General features: G+C 43.9%; 1 protein-coding gene across 3 annotated transcripts in view; it reads right to left on the bottom strand.

Annotated features, from left to right (window-relative positions):
• Nucleotides 1–25,591, bottom strand: part of MARCHF6 (membrane associated ring-CH-type finger 6) — a 590,605-nt gene that overhangs the window by 419,808 nt on the left and 145,206 nt on the right. For all 3 annotated transcript variants that reach the window (XM_033929823.1, XM_033929822.1, XM_033929821.1), the window contains exon 6: nt 19,977–20,145. In XM_033929823.1, the coding sequence (XP_033785714.1) occupies nt 19,977–20,145 (169 nt within the window). The remainder of the gene's footprint in view (nt 1–19,976; nt 20,146–25,591) is intronic.

Here is a 25,591-nt window from a genome sequence, read left to right as displayed (position 1 = left end):
ACACAAGGGATAGGAGCCCATGTCCCCTCTGTTTGTTCCAACTCCTAAATACATAATCAAGCTCTTCTCTTTTGCAACCAATAAACACAGGAGAAATTCACATTTGAATTTCGTCTTTCTGCCTGTTAGAAGTTACAAACTTAAAAAATGTCAACAATATCTTTTGTCATACCAAGCAGCATTATGGGTAAGGACCTGGAACATCTGATCATGCTTTCTAATTCCAATGTGGAATTTAGGGGACATTTAAAGACATATTTGTCCTTGAAATATCTAGGTAATTAGCTCGTACAGATATTGTAAGATTAATGAACCATTTAGACCTCTACAGTATTATTCTCTAATCATTTGGTTATCTATTTTTTTCATTTAATTGTATTTTTGTAAACCATATAGAACTTCACAGCCCTGCAGTATATAAATTGATAATTATTATTGCTTATCACAAAAAGTATTGTAACCTTTGTTTGAATAAGAACAATTTGACTGGTGGTACTTGGATGACATCTGCTAGATTCCCCATGATAAGGGTCCACTGGTCTCTCAAACTGAGACATGCCTTGGGCATGACATGCTCAGCAAACTCATCACATACTAGACTGAGACTAAGTCACTGCTTCGGACTTGCAAGGACAGAGTCACTAAGGTGTCTGTCCTCGGATGGGGCAGGTAAATCCAAGCCTGCAATGTATACCAATTGCTGAACAGGATGTAGGTGGGACTTAGGGTAGTTTAACACAAATCCTAGAGTTCCAACACCCGGAACAATTCTTTGCATAGACTCGTGCCTCATCCTGTCATGTCTTATCCAGCCAATTGCCCAAATAGAGAAACACATATACCCCAATATAAGAATAGCCTTACTGGGTCAGACCAGAGGTCCATCTAGCCCAGTAGCCCTTCTTCACAGTGACCAATCCAGGTTGCTAGTACCTGTCAAATCCCAAATAGTAGCAGAATTCCAAGCTACCGATCCAGGGCAAGCAGTGGCTTTTCCTGTGCGCCTGGTGATTTTCCTCCGTTGGGTCCTTTAAAGGCGAAAAAACAGTGTGACAAGGCAGTGGATGCTGCCAGAAGGATTCTGGGCTGTATAAAGAGAGGCGTAGTCAGTAGAAGGAAGAAGGTGTTGATGCCCCTGTACAGGTCATTGGTGAGGCCCCACTTGGAGTATTGTGTTCAGTTTTGGAGACCGTATCTGGCGAAAGACGTAAGAAGACTTGAGGCGGTCCAGAGGAGGGCGACGAAAATGATAGGAGGCTTGCGCCAGAAGACGTATGAGGAGAGACTGGAAGCCCTGAATATGTATACCCTAGAGGAAAGGAGAGACAGGGGAGATATGATTCAGACGTTCAAATACTTAAAGGGTATTAACGTAGAACAAAATCTTTTCCAGAGAAAGGAAAATGGTAAAACCAGAGGACATAATTTGAGGTTGAGGGGTGGTAGATTCAGGGGCAATGTTAGGAAATTCTACTTTACGGAGAGGGTGGTGGATGCCTGGAATGCGCTCCCGAGAGAGGTGGTGGAGAGTAAAACTGTGACTGAGTTCAAAGAAGCGTGGGATGAACACAGAAGATTTAGAATCAGAAAATAATATTAAAGATTGAACTAGGCCAGTTACTGGGCAGACTTGTACGGTCTGTGTCTGTGCATGGCCGTTTGGAGGAGGATGGGCAGGGGAGGGCTTCAATGGCTGGGAGGGTGTAGATGGGCTGGAGTAAGTCTTAACAGAGATTTCGGCAGTTGGAACCCAAGCACAGTACCGGGTAAAGCTTTGGATTCTTGCCCAGAAATAGCTAAGAAGAAAAAAAAAAATAATAATAATTTAAATTGAATCAGGTTGGGCAGACTGGATGGACCATTCGGGTCTTTATCTGCCGTCATCTACTATGTTACTATGATACTTTTTTGTCATTTATTGCCCTCTTTACTTCAGTTGACATCCAAACCGGGTCCTTTGATCGCTTGTTCTTGCAGCCTTTCCTGAAACTGGGGACGTACATTCTTTGTGCTTCCTGCAGGGTGTCCCTGAATAGGGTCCAGGTGCTTCCCACAGTCTCCATCCTAAAGATGTTTCTGAGCTTCCTCCCCACCATTTCCCTCATAGCAACATAGTTCCCTTTCTTGAAGTTGAGCGCAGTTGTTGCGGTCCTCCTTACTATGGGTGTCCCCCTTTCTAATGTGAATCTGATCGCGTTGTGATCACTGTTGCCTAGTGGTCCTCCCACTTCTACCCTTCTTGCAGGCCCCCCTAATCCGTTTAGGATGAGGTCAAGAGTAGCACCCCCTCGCGTCGGTTCTTTGACTAGTTGCTCCATGAAGCAGTCCCTCACAGCTTCTACAAATCCTGTTTCCCTAGTGCAGTTGGAGTGACCCGTACTCCAGTCTATTCCCGGGTAGTTGAAGTCCCCCATCACTGTTACACTTCCAGTACTGCATTCCTGTCTCAATTCCGCTTCCAAGTCGTGTCCGACTCCTTCTGGCGTACCAGGTGGGCGATAGTACAGCCCCAGTTTTATGCCTGCACCCTTGTTTCCCGACAATTTGACCCATAGCGATTCCAGCCCCTCTGCCTTCGTTGCCATATCCATCCCGACCAAGTGGATAGAGTCCTTTATATATAGTGCTATGCCTCCCCCCTTCTTGTGGGTCCTGTCCCTCCTGTAGAGCTTGTACCCCGGCAGCGCCACATCCCATTGATTTTCCTCTGTCCACCAGGTTTCTGCAATTCCAATTATATCTAGGTCCTCCCCCTTGGCCACGACTTCTAGTTCACCCATCTTGGCCATGAGGCTTCTTGCATTTGCGTATAAGCACCGCAGGTCCCATAGGTCCCGTCGTTTTTCCTCCACCTCTGCATTTACCTGGGCCGCCTGCCCTTGGATTTCGGGCAGTTCTCCCGTTCCCTGTGCTTCTGCTTTGCCCTCAGCCTTTACCCTCTTAGCTTTCAGCTTCCCCACATTCCCACCACCCCACTTCCCCGCTTTTCCTCTGGATTTTCTAGCCCTACCGGCCCCCTCCTGGGCTATCATCCCTTGAGCCTCTGTTTGATCCCCCTCGCCTTGTGGTACCTCTATATTGCCCTCAACTTTCGCCCTCGTGCCACCCAGTCCCCCTGTGTCTCCATGCCCCTTAGTCTTCTCCCAGCAAGCTCCCTTTACCTGATGTTTCCCTCGCTGTCTGATCATAAGATCCTCCGGTCCCTCTGCTTCCTCCCTGCAGTCAGCCCGTTCAGCATCTGTTCTGGATACTGTTGTCCGAAACGTCAACATCAGATCAGCTGTCGGCTTTCCCCCTCTCCTCAGTTTAAAGCCCTCTCGATCTCCTTCCTCACATTGGCTGCCAGTAGTCTAGTTCCCGCTGTGCTCTGGTACAGGCCGTCCCGCCGGTAGAGCTTGCTCTTTCCCCAGAAGGACGTCCAGTTCCTCACAAAGTGGAAGCCCTCTTCCTGGCACCATCTCCTCAACCATGCATTCACAGCCTGGAGGTCTGCCTGCCTCTTTGCATCTGCTCTCGGTACAGGCAGGATCTCCGAGAATGCTATCCTCCGTGTGCTCCGCTTCAGCTTTCGTCCCAGGACCCTGAACTGGTCAGTCAGTGTGGCCATGCTGAAGTTCCTCCGGCTCACATCATTCGTTCCGACGTGGATTATTACCGCAGTCTCCTCTGTCTCTGCTCCGTCCAGGATCCTCTCGATCCTATCAGTGATGTCTCGTGTCTTGGCCCCTGGGAGACAAGTCACTAGCCGGTCCTCCCTTCCTCCAGCTACGTGACTGTCTACCTCTCTAAAGATCGAGTCTCCCACCACAATAGCAGACTTCCCTTTCCTTAGCAACCTCCTCTGCCTCAGGTCCGTGTCCTTGGTGTAGTGCGGTGTCTCTCCCTCGGGGTCCCGGTGAGTTGCGGTCTCCTCCTCTTGCGTGGTTCCTCCGCTAGGTCCTTCCCCGGTGTCGCCTTGTGGATCCTGGGTCTCATCTGCCGACATCCGTCTGTGCAGCTGCTGGTCCCGTTCCTCCACCTTCCTATAGGCCTCCTCGATGAATCTCTTGAGGTCTCTCACCTGGTCCACAATGGGGCCTGCTCCGTCTGTGTTCTGGGTTTCCAGCTAACAGATATTGGTCAAAATTATCCTCAGTTACAACACAAGAGATCTTCAGCTGCCTAAAGAAAATATCCAAAAAACAATGTTACTTAGACAGATGCTGAGTAGAGAATGACACGGTGACAAAATTCATCAGCAGTCTCGTCTCCGCAGTAACCACAGGAAACCATCTACATGTCATTCTTTAAGGAGAGGGAGGAATCACAGTATGAATGGGCACAGCCACTGACCCCCAAAGCCTTGCACTGAAGAATGCTGGTGCAGAAGTATTGAGGTTGAGATAAACACTAAAGAATGACATGGGAACGGTAATGAATTTTGTCACTATCATTCTCTACACTACCCCTTCCCCCCTAACTTGGCTGACAAACCTAATACACGTATGCTTAGAAAATGGACTAAACCCAAAATATTAGCTATAGTGTTGATTGACACCCACGCTAAAAGCCGCAAACCTCGACTGACTAAAGTAGAAAATTTCAGGCTGGTAGTGGGGATTCCATGGCCTGCCAAACTACTAGAATTCTGTGTTAAGTATGTAACTATCTAAATTTATAGACCAAATAGATGGATTCCACAAATTACCACATAGACTCAAGCTAAAGCACAGCACCAAATCCCTATTACTTGAACTAACATTTAAAGGAAGAAATCAACTCAAAGGCAAACAATATATTCTGCTATACAATTTGACATCTCAGCAGCTTTTGATGCAATAAACCACTCACTCTTACTTCTCAAATTAAATGAACTTGGAGTACATGGTGTGGTACTACAATGGTTTAACAATTCTTAAAAAACAGAACATATGAAGTTTGGAAAGATGACAAGAAATCCCAGCAAATGGAAGGCCAACTGCGGTGTTCCACAAGGCCCTTGATCCAGGATCTCATCCTCTCCTACACAGAAGATATCTTCATCTTTGGATAGCCAAATATATCTTTGATAATACCCTAAATCACTTGAAAAATACCATTGACGACCTAAGTGCATGGATGATGAGAAACTTCTTCAAACTAAACAAATCAAAGACAAGAATATTATGGTTCGGAGATCATAACTCTCTACCTAGTACAGAACTAGAACTGTGCACAGGCGAGAGACTATAAGATAGAAAATTCTTCCAAAGTACTGGGAGTTATGAACTGAGACCAAGATGACATCGAAGACAGATGTGCTATGCTGAGCTCCTGCCCTGATGGAAATTTGAATATTCGCTGAACTTTACCTTCAGACTTTTTTTCTTCTTTTTTTATTGGCGTTCCATTATGGGGAAGCAAAAAGGAAGTTCCTGGCCAGGTCTTCCAGCAACTGGAAACTCGAAGCATCTTATTCAGTCAACCATTACTGGAGCAGTTGCACACCACGTCAGAGGCATCATCGGTTTTGGGAAGAAACACCAGACCAAACGGCAAACCTCAGTATCGATCAGGTTTCTTTAAGCCCGGATCAGGTGCAGGCTCCTCTCTAACCCGGAAGCAAGAACATAGCAGGAAGGGAGACAAATCAGTCCTCCCAAGAGGAAAGGATGGTGTCTACATCTGGAGGATCAGCAGGGGGGAAGGTCGTTGGTGGAAGTTTCCCCTGATGGAGCCTAGATATTGTCACCCTGTAAGTGTTCCCTAGTCTTTGTCATTTTTGATGGAATGAAAAATTGATCCACTTGTACCCATTTTACTCCACTCAGGATTTTATAGACTTCAATAATATCTCCCCTCAGCTGTCTCTTTTTCCAAAATGAAGAGCCCTAACCGTTTTAGTCTTTCCTCATTCGAGAGGAGTTCCATCCCCTTTACCATCTTGGTCACTCTTCTTTGAACCTTTTCTAGCGTGACTATATCTTTCTTGAGATAAGGAGACTAGAATTGAGCGTAATACTCCAGATGAGGTCACACCATGGAGCGACATAGGGGCATTATAACATTCTTAGTCTTGTTAACCATCCCTTTTTTAATAATTCCTAACATCTTGTTTGCTTTATTGGCCGCCGCCACACATTGGGCGGAAGATCTCGTCTTACTGTCTACAATGACATCCAGATCCTTTTCTTGGGCGCTAATCCCAAAGGTGGACCCTAGCATCCGGTAACTGTGACTCATGTTATTCTTCCCAACGTGCATCATTTTGCATTTGTCCACATTAAATTTAATCTGCCATTTGGATGCCCAGTCTTCCAATTTCCTAAGGTGCGCCTGTAATTTTTCACAATCCGCATGCGTTTTAACAACTTTGAACAGTTTAGTGTCGTCTGCAAATTTAATCACCTAACTCATCGTTCCAATTTCCAGATCATTTATAAATAAGTTGAATAGCACCGGTCCCAGTACAGACCCTTGCGGCACTCCACTATTTACTCTCCTCCATTGAGAAAAATTACCATTTAACCCTACCCTATCCGATAACCAATTCATTTTTATTTTTTATTTTTTTTTAATATATTTTTATTCATTTTAAAGCCAAAAATAAGTGCAACATATTATACAGACATTTTAACAGCACTTAAATTCAATCAAAATTATATTCTATGACAAATACATATATCATCCCCCCCCTTTCTACATATCCAAAAATTGCACTCAAATTAAAAGTATCTTCCCACCCCCCTCCCACCCACCCTCCATGGACGTGAATGATCAAAGGGTAAAATCAACAGTCACTCCTTACAGAATTTTGTCAATGGCTCCCAAATATCCATAAACTTTCTATAATGTCCCTGCTGTATAGCAATATAAACAACTGGGTATAATTCAAAAAGGAATGTTCCTAAAGGTCCTTGACAACAAAGTAACACATAGAGGAACAATGTATGCTTCAAACGTCTTTTATCATACAGTGGTGCTCAGATTCCACGATGGAAGGATAAAGAACTCAATAAAGGCAAAAGCCCTAAAGAGACTTAAATGGTATCGATCATTGCACCGGGTTGTAAAAGATGTTGTGAAGTGCTACTAAATTGGTTTATAAAGTTCATAAGTCCAAAAACGGTAAATCCAATTTGTAAGTAACTTTAAATAGTTAAAGCTTCAAAAAAGTAAGCAACTTAGCTGAAATATAGAGCGTGCATAGGTGTAACTGGGTCCTGACGCGTTTCGCCTCACCGGCTTCTTCAGAGAACCCACTCGCAAACTGTATATTCACTGCTAGTAATTGTATATAAGTCCTGCAACATCAAAGAAACAAAGTGCATGGAAGTATCAGAATTCAGTAATAAGTATCAAGCCTTAGCCAAAAAACTTTACCAAACTCTCGACGCTGACGGCGGGACACCTACTGTTGATTCTGTAATCTTTCAGTTTCCTGTGACGTAAGTGCTCAGCTGAGCACCCGGCATTTATACATAGAAGAAGATGTCAATCATCTAGTGGAGGAACGCCCACCACTCCACTTCTTTATTCAAACCAGAGGGAGATACCGTCTGCCAGTAGTAAATCCAACTTTGCTCACGTTTCCACAGCCATGCTTGAGAATTACCTCCTCTAATACCTCGGGCCACCTCTAATACCACAAATTGTAGATCTTGAAGCTGGTGCGAAGTGGCCTGCCAATGTTGGACTAAGGGGGCATTAATATCCCCCCTTCTGATTTTACTCAGATGTTCTGTGATTCGTGTTTTGATGCTTCTGGTAGTGTGTCCAATGTATAACAAACTGCATGGGCAACGAATGAGGTAAACAACCCCTTGGGTATCACAATCCGAAAAATGCTGTAACACATGTTGCTTTGGTAACGTAGGGTGGTGGATTCTAGTAGTCTCCAAAGCATGCATACACATAGTACAATTGCCACATTTGAAATGTCCTTTAGGCTCGGGTATCAAAATATCACCTGGTGGACTAACAAAGTGAGACGTGGATACAGAATCCCGAAGATTTTTACCCCTAGAATACGCAAAAAGGGGTTGTTGCCCCAGACATTGATGTACCTGAAGAAGGTGCCAGTGTGTGTTTATGATTTTTTTGATGTGGAATGCTTGGTATGAGTAGGGCAGTGTACACACCAATCGGGATTCGCATTGATCAGAGGATGGTTGCAACAAATACTCCCGGTGGGCATATAAAGCCCGTTTATAAGCTTTTTTGATAATGTTATGGGGGTACCCACGTTCACTAAACCGTTGCCACATGTCTCTTGCCCGGAGTTTAAATTCTTCTCTGGTGCTACACAAGCGCCTTAATCTTAAGAATTGGCCCACTGGTAAGTTGTTCTTCAGATGACGAGGGTGATAGCTCTCATAATGTAGCAACGTATTTCTATCAGTGGGCTTACGATGAATGGTAGTAGAAAAAGCCCCTTGATTGATGGTAATATGAATGTCCAAAAAAGCTATATGGGTGTATGAAATACATGCAGTGAATTGCAAATGTGAATTGCATGTATTAAGCCACTGAAGAAATTGGTGGAATAAATCAATGGTGTTAGTCCAGATCAAAAAAACATCATCTATATATCGTTTCCACGTGTACACTTCTGAAAAGTATATAGATGGGTACAAAAAGATGTCCTCAAAGTCTGTAACATAAAGACATGCCAGAGACGGGGCCATAGTGGCCCCCATTGCAGTTCCCTGTATTTCTTGATAAAAATCAGCATCAAACATAAAATAATTATGTTGAAGAGCGATGCTAGCTATGGAGACTAAAAAATCTACTCTAGCTTTGGATAATTGAAGGGTGTCAAGATATTTACGCACCACCTCAATGGCACTACGTTGAGGAATATTAGTATATAGAGCCTGAATATCAAGCGTGACTAGCAGCGCTCCTGGAGGAATGCAATGTGGCTCCTGGAGCCAAACTAACATGGATGTGGTATCTTTTACATAGGACTTAGCACCAGACACTAAAGGTTTCAAATAGAAATCTACAAAGTCTGACAGTGGCTCTAGAACAGAACCAATGCCAGAAACGATGGGGCGCCCAGGAGGATTAGTCAGATGTTTATGGATTTTAGGGACGAAATATATCACAGGGATAGTAGGGTGATAGTAGGGTGGCCCGAGGTATTAGAGGAGGTAATTCTCAAGCATGGCTGTGGAAACGTGAGCAAAGTTGGATTTACTACTGGCAGACGGTATCTCCCTCTGGTTTGAATAAAGAAGTGGAGTGGTGGGCGTTCCTCCACTAGATGATTGACATCTTCTTCTATGTATAAATGCCGGGTGCTCAGCTGAGCACTTACGTCACAGGAAACTGAAAGATTACAGAATCAACAGTAGGTGTCCCGCCGTCAGCGTCGAGAGTTTGGTAAAGTTTTTTGGCTAAGGCTTGATACTTATTACTGAATTCTGATACTTCCATGCACTTTGTTTCTTTGATGTTGCAGGACTTATATACAATTACTAGCAGTGAATATACAGTTTGCGAGTGGGTTCTCTGAAGAAGCCGGTGAGGCGAAACGCGTCAGGACCCAGTTACACCTATGCACGCTCTATATTTCAGCTAAGTTGCTTACATTTTTGAAGCTTTAACTATTTAAAGTTACTTACAAATTGGATTTACCGTTTTTGGACTTATGAACTTTATAAACCAATTTAGTAGCACTTCACAACATCTTTTACAACCCGGTGCAATGATCGATACCATTTAAGTCTCTTTAGGGCTTTTGCCTTTATTGAGTTCTTTATCCTTCCATCGTGGAATCTGAGCACCACTGTATGATAAAAGACGTTTGAAGCATACATTGTTCCTCTATGTGTTACCCTGCTGTATAGCAAACATACGTTCCATTTTAAATGTGTGGCATAGAGATTCCCATTAGAATGTATAATTTAACTGATCCCAACTTTTCCAATTTCTCATAATAAGTTGTATGGCAACCCCTGTCATAATAAAGCAGTGTTCTCCCCAGAAATTGTTTCCAGCTGGGTGGCATGAAAAAGTAGCCGGGTGGGGCGGGATGGGGAAATTTGGTGGTGGGGAAAATTAACCCCCTCTTTTACTAAGGTGCGCTAGCATTTTTTAGCGCGCAAACCCCTGCGCTACGTGGGAAAACTAGCGTCAACTCAATGCTGGCGTTAGCATCTAGTGCGCATGGCAATTTCTCCGTACGCTAAGCGCACACTAAAACTACTATCGTAACTTAGTAAAAGGAGCCCTAAATGTATACTATTTTTATTAGTTAATTATTATTTTCCAATGCTCAATATGACTTCCTTTTTTAAGGTTTGACACTTGTGTCACTAAATTTAAGAAGTATTTGCCCTCTTTCAAATGGTATAGAGGTTTAAAAAAGGGAAAGGCATTAATGAAGTCATTAGGTTCAATCTAGCCATTTATTTCTGCATGAATTTAAACAACAACAAAAAAAAAGATAAATATAGCTCATCCAGTCATACAAGAAATGGCTCTACAGCAGGGGTGCCCACACTTTTTGGGCTTGCGAGCTACTTTTAAAATGACCAAGTCAAAATGATCTACCAACAATAAAAATTTTTTAAAAACACAAAGCACACGATACGCAGAGAAAATGTTAATTATCATTTATATTCCGCGGGTTTTCAAAGAGGTCAAGGCAGACGATTCTATGCAATGTCACCTGAGGAACAACTATACAAAAATAGACAAATATACCCCCTCCCTTTTTACTAAATCGCAATACTGGTTTTTAGAGCAGGGAGATGCACTGAATGCCCTGCGCTGCTCTCGATGCTCATAGGCTCCCTGCACTAAAAACCGCTATTACGGTTTAGTAAAAGGGGGCCATAGTGCAAAATATAGACAGCAGATATAAATTCTTAAAACAGGCACATTTTGATCACTAACTGAAAATAAAATCATTTTTCCTACCTTTTTGTCTAGTGATTTCATGAGTCTCTGTTTGCACTTCCTTCTTCTGACTATAAATCCAATATTTTTTTCTTTCTGCCCCTCCCCTTTTCTTTCTGTCTCTCTTTCTTTCTCTCTCCCCCTGCCCCCTCAAGCCATCGCGCTAATTTCTCCACTTCCCCGATTCTTTCCCTACCCCCTAAGCCACCATGCCGATTTCTCCCTGCTTCCACGAGCCAGACCAAGAATGTAAAAGCGCCGGACTCACAAGACTTCACCTCTGATGTCAATTCTTACGTCAGAGAGGAAGTTCAAGGCCAGCCAGGCAGTGATTGGCTGGCCCAGAACTTCCTCTCTGATGTCAGAATTGACGTCGGAGGTGAAGTCTTGTGAGTCCGGCGCTTGTACGTGTCTGGCCTGGCTCAGGGAGGCAGGAAGAAAAAGAATGCCAAGGCAACGCGATCGACTCACATTGCCTTTGCGATCTACTGTAGAGAGTTGCGCGGGGACAGAAATCCCACCCGTCCCCACCCGTCCCCGCGAGGAATCCCTCCGTCCCCACCCGTCCCCGCGAGGAATCCCCTCCGTCCCCGCGAGGAATCCCCTACGTCCCCGCCCGTCCCTATAAACTACAGAAATAGTTATTTCATTTAATTATGCTACTGAATTAAAGGCTCTGGTAGAAACCCATTTAAAAATAAGCAAAAAGACTTTATTAATTTGGAAATATTAATTGGGAAGAATACATACTTTGTAAACGGGTTTCTACCAGAGCCTCTAATGTTTATAAATTTTTATCAACACAACTAATATACTACTTTATCCTTAAGCAAAAAAAAAAAAAAAAAAAAATTTTTCCTACCTTTATTGCCTGGTTTCTGCTTTCTTCATGTTCTCATTCAATTCCTTCCATCCACTGCCTCTCTTCTCTCTGTGTCTTCCATTTGCTCTGTTACTGTGCCTCCCCCTTTCTCCCTCCTCCCAAATTGGTCTGGCACCCATCTTTTTCCCTCCGCTCCCCCCATAGTCTGGCACCTCTGTCTTCTTCCCTGCCAGCGTCTTCTTCCCATTCCCTCTTCCCCATTTCCTTTCAGCGTCCTTCTCCCCCCTCTGTCTTCCCCATGTCCTTTCAGCGGCCTTCTCCCCCCTCTGCCTTCCCCAAGTACTTTCAGCGTCCTTCTCCCCCCTTTGTCTTCCCCAGTGCTTTCAGCGGCCTTCTCCCCCCTTAAGCGTCTTTTCTTCTTCACTCCACCTTTCCTCCCTCCCTGCCTCCACCTTTGTGGCGCTTTTGCACCCGACCGACAACAGAACAGGCCCGGTCGGACAAATCTCCCTGTCCTGTAGCCGCGAATCTAAATTACCTTCTTACAGCAGCTGGAGTAGTGAAGCTGCTGTAAGAGGTAATTTAGATTCGCGGCTACAGGGCAGGGAGATTTGTCGGCCGGGCCTGTTGTCGGTCGATCGGGGGACCTGACCGGCTGTGCACATTCTCCGGGGCGGACCTCCCCCTCCCCCCTCTTTCGTACGCCATTGCCTTCTCCCTACCTGCCCAGCCGCACACAGCCGACCGGAAGTCTTCCTGATGTCAGCGCTGACGTCGGAGGAAGGGAGGGCTTTGCTTAAGCCCTCCCTCCGACGTCAGCACTGACATCGGGAAGATTTCCGTTCGGCTGTGTGCTGCGACAGGGCAGTTAAGGAGAAGGAGACTACCTTCGCGGCTCGAGTGCACTGCGATCCAACCCCGCAGGAACCCCGCGACCCTCGGAGGCGTCCCCACGGGATCCCCACGACCCTAGGGGGCGTCCCCACGGGATCCCCGCGACCCTAGGGGGCGTCCCCACGGGATCCCCGTGACCCAAAGGGGGAACCTGCGGGATCCCCGTTCCCGTGCAGCTCTCTAATCTACTGGTCGATCGCGCTCGACCATTTGGACACCCCTGCTGTTATGGTATCCTGTCCTGACCTGAGGAAAGGGGTTTAGTCCCAAAAAACTGCCTTATTTCCATTTCCTATTTATAAACTTTAATCAATAGATACAATACTACTTGATTCTACGTAAAGCAACAAAAAAATTTTTTTCTACCTTTTGTCGTTTCTGCTTTAATCATCTTGTCTTCACTCTTCTTTCTAGCAAGCATCTGTCCGCTCTGTCTTCCATGCAGCATCAGCCCTTTCCATCCACTCTCCGCCCTCTCCCCGTTCCATATGGCATCTTCCCTCTTTTTATGCTCCTTCAATAAACTGTCTATCCTATGCCCCTTCTCTTCTCCTTTGTACATGATTGATTTCAGCTCTGCCACCTCTCCATTTTTCTCTCTGTCAACACCCCGTCCCCTATGCTCTGGCAACTCTCTCTTCTCCTTTCTTTCCTTCACACCCCACAGTCTGATATCTTTCCTTCCCTGATTCTCTGGCATCTCACTTCTTTCCTTTTCTTCCATCTCTCCCTCCCCCTCCATGCTCCGACATCTTCTCCTTCCTTTCCCCCTTCCTTTTCCCTTGGTCTGGCATACTTTCCTCCTTCCCTCTAATTCCTGGCATCTCGTTTCATTCCCTCCCTCATCTTCTTTCTCCCTCCAGTTGGGTGCAGCAAGTTTCTCCCCCTCTGCTCCCTTTGCTCCTTCTGTTACCCAAGGCCTGAAGTCATGAACTTCTTTAGGCAGCAGCATTCACAATTCGATGCTGTTGCCAGCTTCGGGACTTCTTCTCTGTCAGGTCCTGCCTTCATAGAAACAGAAGTAAGCAGGACCCGGCAGAGAGGAAGGCCTGAAGCTGGCAACAGCAGTGAATTGTAAATACTGTTGCTAGCCGAAGAAGTTCATGACGCCAGGCCGAGCACCCGGGGCACTGCTACTCTCCCCCCCCCCACAACCCTCCTATTTCTCCCTCCCTCCCATCATGAGACTTTAAACAGCACTGCTCTACTCTAAGCAGGCTGCTTCAGGGCTTTCTCCTGCCGTGATGCCCTCTGGCATGTCACTGATGAGGGAAGGAGGGAGAGATAGGAGGGTCGGATTGGGTTTGGGGGGGCACCTGGGATGATGATGAGGCTGCTGCTGCCGCCAGCAAATCTAGCAAGGGTGAGGCCCCAAAGCACAGCACTGACGGGCCCCCCTGACCATTTCAGGCCCTAGGCCTGTGCCCAACCTTTAATCCGGCCCTGCTTCCTCCCCCATATGCCCTGACATCTCTCCTTTCCACTCCATATTATGGTATCTCCTTTCCCTCCCTCCCATGGTATTTGCATCTCTTTCCTCCTTTTCCTGATCTTCCTTCTTCCTCCTTCCCTCTCTTTCCCCAATTGGGTGCAGCAGCATTTCTCTTCCCCTCCCCCCATTGGGTACAGCATTTCTCTTTCCTCCCCCCAATTTGGTATAGCAGAAGCAGCATTTCTCTTCACCCTAATCTAATCTAATCTAATCCTTAGGTTTGTATATCGCATCATCTCCCCCCCTAATTGGGTGCAGCAGCATGACTCTTCCCCCTCCCCCTATTGGGTACAGCAGCAGCAGCATTTCTCTTAACCCCCCCATTGGGTACAGCAGAAGTACCAGCATTTCTCTTCCCCCGTCCCCTCTAATTGGGTACAGCAGCATTTCTCCTCCCATTCACCCCCCCCCCCCGTCTCACCGGCAGATTCGCTACAGACAAAGGCAAGTTGCAAGTTTCCCTTCGTCACTGACCTATCTCCCAAAGGTCAGCAACAGAGGGAAGCTTACAACTTGCTGCTCTTGCTTACTTCGGGCCTTTCTCGTTGCCGGGTCCTGCCTTTGCGGAAACAGAAAGTAGGCAGGACCCGGCAGCGAGAAAGGCCCGAAGTAAGCAAGAGCAAGTAAGCTTCCCTCCGTGGCTGGCCTATCTCCCGCATGCTCTGGGGCTCTAATGGTCCGTGCCGGCTTCTCTTCTCTACCCCCCCCCCCCCCCCGACGTAACTTCCGGTTTCTGAGGGAAGCCGGGTTTGAGTCGCTTGCTGGGTTTTGTTTTGTTTAAAGTCAGGCGGGAGTCTTTCGGCGGCTCTTCAGGCTGCTCGTTAAGCAGTAGTGGCAGCAGGATTCGGCAGATGACAGCCGGGCAGTAATGTAAATTTGCTGGGCAGAGCACCCGGTTGAAAAGCGCTGGGGAGAACACTGTAAAGAGAAGTTTATTATTCTGGGAAGATATTTGTCTTTTAGCCCTCATTAACGTGCTAAATAGCACAGTATCGTATGACTATGCCACTGGATTTTCCAACATTTTATGCACTTTTATGCATGCCCAAATGGATCTCCAAAACCCAAGTATCAAAGGACAATAGTACAGTAAATGATCCAAAGTCCCTACATCAAGATGACAGTGCCAGGATCTATTAGACTTGGAACTATCCAAATTCTGTAAACAAACAGGAGTCCAAAAAGATCTATGTAACAAGAAAAACCATGTTTGTCTCATAGATGCAGACGCCATACATCTCATCCTCCAAGTCCAAATTCGTGGCCATTGAGATGCAGAAATCTGCTGCTTTATCTCAATGCTTCAAATGTCACGAAGATCAGTCTTTGGTTTCTTATTCAAAAATTCAGATATTAATTTGAACCACTGAGTGGGCTAATGACCCTGGAAATCTGTCTGGAAGCATAGGACTGGCAAACTATTCTGATTTTTAAGATTTTGCCAATCAGGGAACACCTTTTAAATGGCTTGCTTCAACTGCAACCAACTATAATTTTGAGACTTAGCAATACCAAATGTTTGTTGCAGTCGTGAAAAGTCAAGCAGCTTTCCATCTGATACTACATCATCCAGAGTACGTATGCCCGCCTGCATCCAATGCTTCCAGAGGATCTTAAACCCGCCGTCTTGGAGTTGAGCCAAAGGGACTGACAGGTGGATTTATGAAACGGAATAGGTGTTAAATTATTAATAAATTTTAATGTCTGCCAAGTGTCTAATAAAATTATATTGTCCTTACACAGCCTAGGTAACTTGATACTTAAGGTGTGACCCACTCTCAAAGAAAACAGAGTTGCCATTCCAACCACAACCAGTCTTGATTTTCCATGAGCTCGGGGAGGATCCAATACATATCCTGACGCATTATTCCAATTCCTAATCCACAACTGAACTTTGCCACCTATCCCATGACACTTTAATTTTCTCAGGAGCCTCCCATGAGGAACTTTATCAAAAGCTTTCTGAAAATCTAGATATAATATATCAACCGTCTCACTTTTATTCACGTTTATTCATATCTTCACAGAAGTCAAGCAAATTTGTGAGGCAAGATCTCCCTCAGCTGAACCCATGCTAACTCCATCTCATTAAATCATGTTTGTCTACATGTTCCACAATTTTATTTTTTATAATCGTTTCTACCATTTTCCCCGACACTGAAGTGAGGCTTATCGGTCTAATTTCCTGGATCTCTCCTGGAGCCCTTTTTAAAAATCGGCGTAACATTGGCCACCCTTCAATCTTCAGGTACTACAGACAGCTGTCTTCTCCCCAGCACTATCTACAATCCTATCTATGTGATTTGTGAGGTCCGCCACCTTCGCACCGGGCAGGCAAGTGACCAGGTGATCCTCATGCCCACCAGACACCCAGCTAACTACATGCCTTATAATCGAATCACCAACTACAACCACTGTCCTAACTTTTCCTTCCTGGGTAGAAGCCCCTGGAGACACATCCTCGGAGTGAGATGATATTGCTTCCCCTGGTGGGCGGGTCCTAGCTACAAGATTATTTCCTACTTCACCAGGGTAATTCTCTCCTTCTAGGAGACCTCTCTCCTCCAAGGCAGCACAGGGGCTACCAGACTGGAGGTGGGACTTCTCTACAATAACCCTATAGGTCTCCTCTATGTACTTTTCTGTCTCCCTCAGCTCTTCCAAGTCTGCTACTCTAGTCTCAAGGGAATGCACTCATTCTCTGATAGCTAGGAGCTCTTTGCACTAGCACATACATATAATTTCTCATCAATCGGGAGAAAGTAATACATGTGACACTCAATGCAAAAGATTGGATAGCAACCCTCTTGCTTCTGGACTACTGTCTGCATCTTGTTATTGAGATAATTAATTAACCTTTTTAAGCTACTAGGAATATATTAGAATAGTATAGACAGCCTTAGGATTTTACTACAAGTTTGTTCTTTTAAGATCTAAACTGTCTTTAGAAGGGAACCTACAATTGAGCTTTTCTCCCCAAAGCTCTTTAGAAGGGAACCTACAATTGAGCTTTTCTTCCCAAACCTATCAAAGCTCAGAGCAAAATAATGTATACTTACCCAAAGATATGTCTTCTACTTTTCTCCTCTCAGAAAGAGAATGTCCTCTTCACTCCTTCTCTAACAGACTCTAAAGGCTACACTACTGTCTGACTGATTTTGCTGAGCTAAAAAGAGAACTACAAAAATATAAGCCACCAAAACTCAAGTTTACCTTTCCCAAGTTTGAGTACCACCAGACAAAATGTATTTTTTTATTTTCATAGCAGAGCAGATCCTCTCAGTACCTCTTCAGGTGTGGGGGAAAGGGTGTTTCCAGATCTGGTGAGAGGGCTTGGGGGTTAGGTGTTTCACATTGTGCAGATTGTCCTTATTAAGATCAGTTGGAAATATGTGAAGGATAATTTAGAAGTAGTATAAGAGTAATTTGAGCCTAGGGGTGGGTGGGTGGGCAGATAGTTTACAGGTTGCTGTGAAAACTATCTTTAATGCAGATCCTCTACAACCTCCCTCTTAGAACCAGGTTTACTGAGAGTTAGGCACTAGGCCAGCATTTCTCCCATCAAGGAATCTGATCTCTTAAAGTCTTCAGAGTTCAGTTTCAAACTAAGAGGGGAATACTGCATGGGGAGAAAGATGCTTGACAGGGGAGCACAGGGATATAGAGGAATGATACTGTACACAGGGGTTGGGGATCATAGAATGGTAAGATGATGAAGACAGGGAGATGGGCACAGGGGAAATCCTAGAAAGGGACATATAGAAGGGAGATGCTGAACATGGGCAACAATACATACAGAGAGATAGAAGATGGATGGCAAGTATGGAAAAAGAAGAAATGTCAAATGGTCAGGAGACCCTGGCAAGTGAGTTAAGAGAAGACAAAAGAAAATAGACTAACACCTGAGACTAACATGATTTTAAGAATAAACTAAACTAAATTAAATATTAAGTTTATATACCGCATCCTCTCCATGATTATAGAGCTCGGCATGGTTTACAAGAGCTTAATAAAGGATGGTATAACACATTGGGTTTAGTGGTTGAGTATAGGGGGAGGAGAGCATTACATTTTTGTGAAAAGCCTAGTTTTCAGGTGCTTACGGAATAGTTGGAAGGAGACCTGATTCCATAGTGGGGTAGTAAGGTTATTCCAAAGTCCTGTGATTCTGAGGAAGAGAAATTTTCCCAATTTTCCTGCATAGAGGATACTTTTTAGTGAGGGGAAGGATAGTTTAAGTTTTTGGGTGGGCCTGGTAACTCGAGGAGTTCCAAGATAGTGGGATTAAGGGAGGGAGGATGCCATGTATGATTTTAAAAGTTAGGCAGGTGCATTTAAAATGAACCCTGGAAATTATTGGGAGCCAGTGGAGTTTGGACAAAAGTGGGGAAACGTGGTCAAATTTGCGTTTTGCGAAGATCAACTTGGCCGCAGTGTTCTGAATTAGTTGAAGTCTTTGAAGACGTTTTTTAGTTAGACTTAGGTAGATAGAATTGCAATAGTCTAGTCTGGAAAGGATGATGGATTGAACAAGGACGGCAAAATGTTGTTGGCGGAAGCAGGATCTCACTTTCCTCAGCATGTGAAGGCTGAAAAAAGCATGATTTTACCAGGGAGTTGAGGTGGTCGTTGAAGGAAAGGGAAGAGTCGATGATGATGCCTACAATTTTGCTTGAAAACTCAAGCTGCAGTGTGGCGCCAGAGGGCAATGCGAAGAGAGTGGGCAGCTGTTCTAATTTTGGACCGAGCCAGAGAAGTTTCATTTTGGACTCGTTCAGTTTCATTTGAACTGAGAGGGACCAAGATTAGAGTTTCATTATGCAGGCTGTTATGTTCTCAGAGAGGTTGGTAAGGTTCGAGTCTGTCTCGAGAAGGACAAGGATATCGTCAGCATATGTATAGATTGTTTCAAGGGAAGATAGATGGAAGAGTTTCAGGGAAGACATGAAGATGTTGAAGAGAATAGGGGATAGGGGTGATCCCTGCGGGACTCCCCAAGTCGGTTTCCAAGGAGCGGACGTGGTGCCATTTTTTTTTTTACAGTGTAGGGGCGGGAACGTAAGAAGTTCAAGAACCACTCTGAGACTGTGGAGTCGATGCCTATCTCAGAAAGTTGATAAATTAGAATATAGTGGTGGACGACATCAAAAGCTGCAGAGAGATCGAATCATAATAGAACAGTGAACTTATTACGAGAATGCAATTGTTGCACCTTTGAAATTAATGAGACCAGTAGAGATTCGGTGCTGAAGTTGGGTCTGAAGCCGTATTGGTAAGGTAAGAGAATGGAGAATCTCTCTAGGTAGGATGAAAGCTGGGTGGAAACTGCTGCTGTCTAAATTCGGGACGCTGTTTATAGAATCCTGGCCTAAATGTACAAGCATTTAGTTTGAGTTAGTACTAATGTTTGTAAATGCAACAATCAGAAAAGAACTGGCAATCAGCAGTCTACACAGTTTCCAGACAAAACATGACTCAATATATTGTTTCAAAATTTTAAATTGTTTATGATCTTTGAAAATATATTAGTATAATGTTTTTGTATTTCCTAGCTCATTATAATTTGATTTCAAAGTGCCCTCCTTCAATCTTGACACATTCATCAAGTCTTCAATGCCATTGAACTGTTTGTTGGCTCAGTGAATTCTAGGGTTTCATTAAGAGCTTAAGAATTTTGCGACCTCAATGGGCTGAAGTTCCATCCTGTTGAAAAATAAAGTACTGTACTCAGGAATGTCTCAAATTTCAGGCAGAACCTTAAGCTGCAGTAAGACTTTTTGGGTTATCCATTTATTTCCAGACACTATGTATAAAGAAGTTTATTAGATAAAAGAAACCAGCAATATATTTACTAAATCAATTTACGATAGTTTTAAATGCTATAAAAATAATTTTTTTTACCTCATTCTGTTGCACTGCACCATTGAGTGGTTGTGGTTGGTTTTGGTCCAACCACTGTGGTGCTCCTCCGTGGACTATCTGTTCTCGTAACCATACGAGGCTAATGAAGGCACAAAGTGTGCAAGTCACAACAAAACAACCCTGCAAGCAATCTGCCAACAAATTTTCCCTGTAACAGAAGAAAAATCCTGTCAGTCTCTTCAGCTTACATCTAATAAATATAAAACTATGTGACTATACCCATAATCAAAACTTCAAACATTATTTTCAAAAATGAAAATGGACAGTTTTTAAATGCTGAACTCTGAGAATGTTCTAATTAGCTTTTTGAAGGTTAGGGGCAGAAATCAGCTCAAGACATACATACTACAAACCTTTGACTTTTACTCTTATGTCTTAAATTAAGATAGGCAAAATTAACAAGGTAACAATGTTACAGGAGTCAAATCTACCTGATATATGACACTGGTTAATATTAGGACTGCATTTTGGTAAAAAAATCTTTTAAAATTGTGACCAATTACAAGACTTAAGAGATGCTTGATGCCAAATGCCTAAGGTTTCTTCCATAGGCAGGGCCTTAAACAACCTGGGCCAATCAGAGCTTTAGGCCTCTCCCCATTGCATCAGGGGAGGGGCCTAAGGCTCTCCTTGGCCTGGGGGCCTAAGGCCCTGCCCATACGCAGGCCTTAAACAATTTGGGCCAATCAGAGACTTAGGCCCCTCCCCGGCATATTCCAGGATGCACCGGAGAGGGGAAGGCCCATCATTTTGAAAAGGTAGGCCTACTGGCCAGAGGGAGTAGGCATCCCTCTCCGGCCAGCCATTGTAAATAAGGTAGGGGGGCGGGGAGAGGGGAAAGGAGAGAGGGAGCAGGGGATCATCAGAGGCACGGGGGGGTGTTGCTTGGAGGCAGGAGGGAGTGGGCATCTCTCCTGCTGCCATGTGAAGGGGTGGCTTGACTTCGGTGGCAGGAAGGAGTGGGCATCCCTCCTGCCGATCTTCAATTGGGGGGGGTTTCCTAAATTTGCATTTATTCTGTACATGTGCCCATCGCTATCGCCAGCAATGGGCACATACAAATTTAGCGAATCTTTGTTACTCTTCGCCAACTTCATTTGCATGCAAAGTTTTTGGAGAATGACTCACCTTTTTGAGATCGCTACAATAACTGCTGTGACAGCGGCCCATTAGATTTTTTTTTTTTTAATAATTTTGAATACTTTACAATATCCAACAGTTCAAAAGAAAAAAGGATATCACATAAAATAAAATAATACATAATCAAATCATACATACAAAGCTCCTTTCAAGCCCACATTAATGGGGAGTATATCTTGCTATTTCTAATAAAATAAAGTTCTTGACAAGGAGAAGGGCAGGTTATCTCTCCACTGCTCAGCAGCCAGCCAACCAGACCAGAGCAACCTAATAATCTGGAACTCATAGAGGTGGATGAGATAGCTCTGTGCAGGGAAGGTGAAGCCCTACCTCAAGAGGAACAAATGGAGGTTTTTGAATAGATGCTTGGATGCTTCTGCCTTTAGCCCTGAAGCAGTGGACCAATTGCTATATCCACGAAACGTTGGCAGGCAATGGCAGTAATTTGGCAGCATGACAGCACACAAAACAAATGCTGAGATAAGTGCCTAGTTGCTAGTTTTTTCAGACTAAGGAAGTATTGCATCCATTGCTATAAAAAAAGCAGTCATCTTAAATATTTAAAAATATTTATAAAAATTATTTTAAAAGTATGTAAAGATATTTATTATAAAATTATTTGAACTATTTATTATAAAAAGTAATTACTCTCAGGTTTTTTGGCCAATGATTAGAGCCACGGAACAAATGAAAACCACGCTGAAAGTTAAGTCTGTGATAGGACTGAGCGTGGGCTCCTATTCTGAGGCCTTTTCCTGAGTGAATCATTGTGAAAAAAAGTTCTGTGAAAAAGTTTGAGAAAATAAGTTTTGGTGGTTGCAGCTTCTTCATAAGTGGTATTATCTTATATTTCTCAAAACAGTTCACCACGTGGTTTTATGTGCGATCGTACAAACTCCAATTCTGCCATGCAAACGACCTTATTACTATAAAAATTAGGTCATTAATATTAAAAACAGCCATCCAATTGATGGCCTAACATTGCATGCCAAAATCAGATTGGAAATACGAACCCAAAAATATCAACAGGTCGGCCTGTTTTCTCATGTTTTTCTACGGGCACAAATGTTGCTGTTTCAGAATTGGCTCACAGCAACCTGCACGGTCTTAGCAACCGTGTTTTGTGCATCTAGCCCCTAGCAGACAATAATTTGTTCAACTTCCCTCAAAGAAACAGGCTGAAACTCGTCTCAACCTATTAAATTCTCTGAACTTACCAAGTCTAAAGAACTGGCAAAATTGATAAATTTAAATTGGTCTATAGCACAGGCTTTTCAACAGATAAAAGTGAAATGTTATCAGAAAAAAATGTCAAGCCAGAAGCAGTCAACTCATTTTCATCAGTTAATTGCTTGATTTAAAACAAATTATGTAGGTTATTACCTACCTCAGATAATCTTTTATTGATGTAATCTTTCTTACATTTCAAAACTAAAAAGTTGCCTATTTAGGGACGCTTTTGAATAATCCATCTTAGTGCTTATTTGACAATTACATTAAAAGCAGGCAAGCAACGATCAATGTACCATATTTTTTGCTCCATAAGACGCACCCTAGATTTAGAGGAGGAAAACAAGAAAAACCCATTCTGAACCAAATTGTGTGCCAATATACCAGGCTCTGCACCTAGTCCCCCTCACTCCCTGCCAGGCTCTGCACCATGTCCTCCCTCCCTGCCAGGCTCTACACCATGTACTCCCTCCCTGACAGGCTCTGCACCCTATCCTCCCTCCCCTCCCTGTCTAACACCAGCTCTGGCAAGATACACATTTCAAACCTGCATATTGTAACAGAAAATAAAATCATTTTTTCTATCTTTTGTTGTCTGGTCATTATTTAAATCATGTTGTGGTCCCAGGCTCTGGTTGTCCTCTGATAATTCGCTTGCCAGGGTCTCCTCCTTTCTTCTTCACTTCCCTCTCTCCATCCCGGCAGCTAAAGACAGGCACCTCCCCCCAGCAGTCTGAGGCAGGAGGCAGGAAAGGGCCAGAAGCCAAAGAGGGGATCCAACAGCCAAAAACAACTATCCAGGAAGAAGGCAGGCCCTGATGTCAGCATCAATCCACGTATGACACACAAGCAGGTCCCGCTGGTACGAATCAACCGTATAACCGTCTCCAGGCGCAGCCATCAGGTGCAGCGCAGCTCCACCAATGTGAAAAGGAGCTGTGTCGAAATCAGAGCCCTACCACCACCATAGCACAATAATAATAATAATAATAACAACAGTTTATATACGCAGGACCGTGAAGTTCTATGCGGTTTACAATGAATTTGAAAGATTCTACAAATTGAATGGAACATTCATAGTTAGAGATTGGTGGTTAACAGTTTACAAGATCAGATTTGGGGGTGGGATTGTGATGGGGTCTGTTGTCCAGATTCGTTACCTAGGTATTTCGAGAACAGGTATGTTTTTAGGTGTTTCCTAAATTCACCATAGTTGTTTTTCCAGGTCTTTGCCCCATAAGGCTGCTTGATACGATAGAAGTTGTTGATGGTGTCTCTTAAATTTGCATCCTCTAGCCGGTGGGGAAACAAACTTCAGGTGTGTTCTTCTCTTACGTCTATTGGTTGAGAAGGAGAAGAGGTCAGTTATATATTTAGGGGCTAGACCAGATGTACCTTGAAGCAGAGACATCCCAGCTTGAACTTCGCACGTGCCTCCATTGGCAGCCAGTGCAGGAGTCGGTAGGAAGGGGTTATGTGATCGGACTTCTTCAACCCGAAGATCAACCTGACTGCTGCATTTTGTATCAGTTGTAGTCTCTGCATTTGCTTCCGGGAGATTGCCAGATGGGCAATGTTACAATAATCAAGGTGGCTTAGTATTAGGGATTGTACCAGAATTCTGAATGCTGAAGCGTCGAAGTACGCTCTAATGGACCTAAGTTTCCAGAGAGTAAAAAACCCCTTTCTGACTAGGGAGTCCACATTGTCTTTCATGGTTAGACCTTGGTCCAGTATTACCCCCAGAACCTTCATTGTAGGTTGAATAGGGTAGTTGAGATTGTTAATGCGTAGTGGTGTTGTGGTGACAGGTGGGTGTGGCGAGGCTATAAAGAATTTAGTTTTATCTGAATTAAGCTTCAGTCTGAATTCTGTGGTCTATTGTTCCATCAGGTTTAGCGCTTCTGTTGCCGTGGGGGTGATTTCAGAGGGAGAAGTATTGAACGGGATAATGATTGTAAAGTCGTCCGCATAACTGAATACTTTTATACCCCGCTGGGCCAGCTGCAAGCCTAGTGATGATATATAGACATTGAAGAGTAGTGGGGATAATGGAGACCCCTGTGGAACGCCTGATGGGTTTCTCCATGTTTAAGAGAGGTTGCAGTTGAAACATACTTGATAGGTGCGGGTCGTAAGGAATCCTCGGAACCTCTGATGCCGATTGCGTCTAAACATTGTAACAATTTCTCATGATCCACCAAATCGAAGGCCGAGCTCAAGTCAAATTGCATGATTAAGGCATTATGGCCCTTGCTGAATAAGTTGCCTAAGTATTCTAGGGTTGCTGCAATCACCTTCTCAGTGCTAAACAGAGGTCTGAAGCCAGACTGGGTTTCATGTAGTAGAGAGAACTGATCAAGGTAGTCCATCAATTGGGTATGTACTAAACCTTCCATTATTTTTACGAAGAATGGAATGGATGCTACCGGTCTATAGTTGGTTACTGATGTTAGGGATTGTTTACGATATTTTGGAATTGGGGTGATTATAATGTGACCGTTGTTCGTTAGGAATTTTCCATTTTTGAACTTATTGGTCAGATAACTCCACAGTGTTAGTTTAAAGTCTAATAGGGCTGCTTTCATAATGTTAGGGGGACAGGGATCTAGAATGCAGTGTGATTTAGTATATTTGTTATAGAGTTTTATGAAGTTATTCCATTCTAGATCCTGAAAGGAGTTCCAAAACATATCCACTGGTATTTCATTTTCATGTATGTTGGCTATTTGATGTGCATGTATGTTGTTTGTTGGACAATTGTTCCTTAGGTTCATAATTTTTGAGTCAAAGTGTTGTGCTAGATCGTCTGCTGATGGGAGTTTTGTGTCATGCATGGATTGATTGTGAAGTGTAGTATCAAATAAATTTGTAACCAAGTTGAACAGTTCTTTAGTGTTGACTCCTTTTGAACTCATATTGGATGTATGAATTTTGGATGAGTAGAATGCTTTTCGTTTTTCTTTTATCAATTGTTTGTAATCCTTTATGTTGGATCTCCAATTGTTCCGGTCTGATATTTCTCCTGTTTTATTCCAGATCCTTTCTAGTCGTCTTACTGATTGTTTCATTTTTAATAGTTCAGAGTCGAACCATTTATTATATTTATTTGAGCGGTTTGTTCTGTTTCGTTTAGGGGCAATTTTATCTAAGATGGATGTGCTTGTTTTCGTCCACTGTTCCCAGAAATCATCCTCTTCATTTATTTCCTCACGTGATTTGTA

This window comes from Geotrypetes seraphini, chromosome 2, assembly GCF_902459505.1.
Source record: "Geotrypetes seraphini chromosome 2, aGeoSer1.1, whole genome shotgun sequence".
NCBI classification, from domain to species: Eukaryota; Metazoa; Chordata; class Amphibia; order Gymnophiona; family Dermophiidae; genus Geotrypetes; species Geotrypetes seraphini.
Note: the sequence above shows the minus strand (reverse complement) of the source record. Positions and strands in the feature narration are given on the sequence as shown.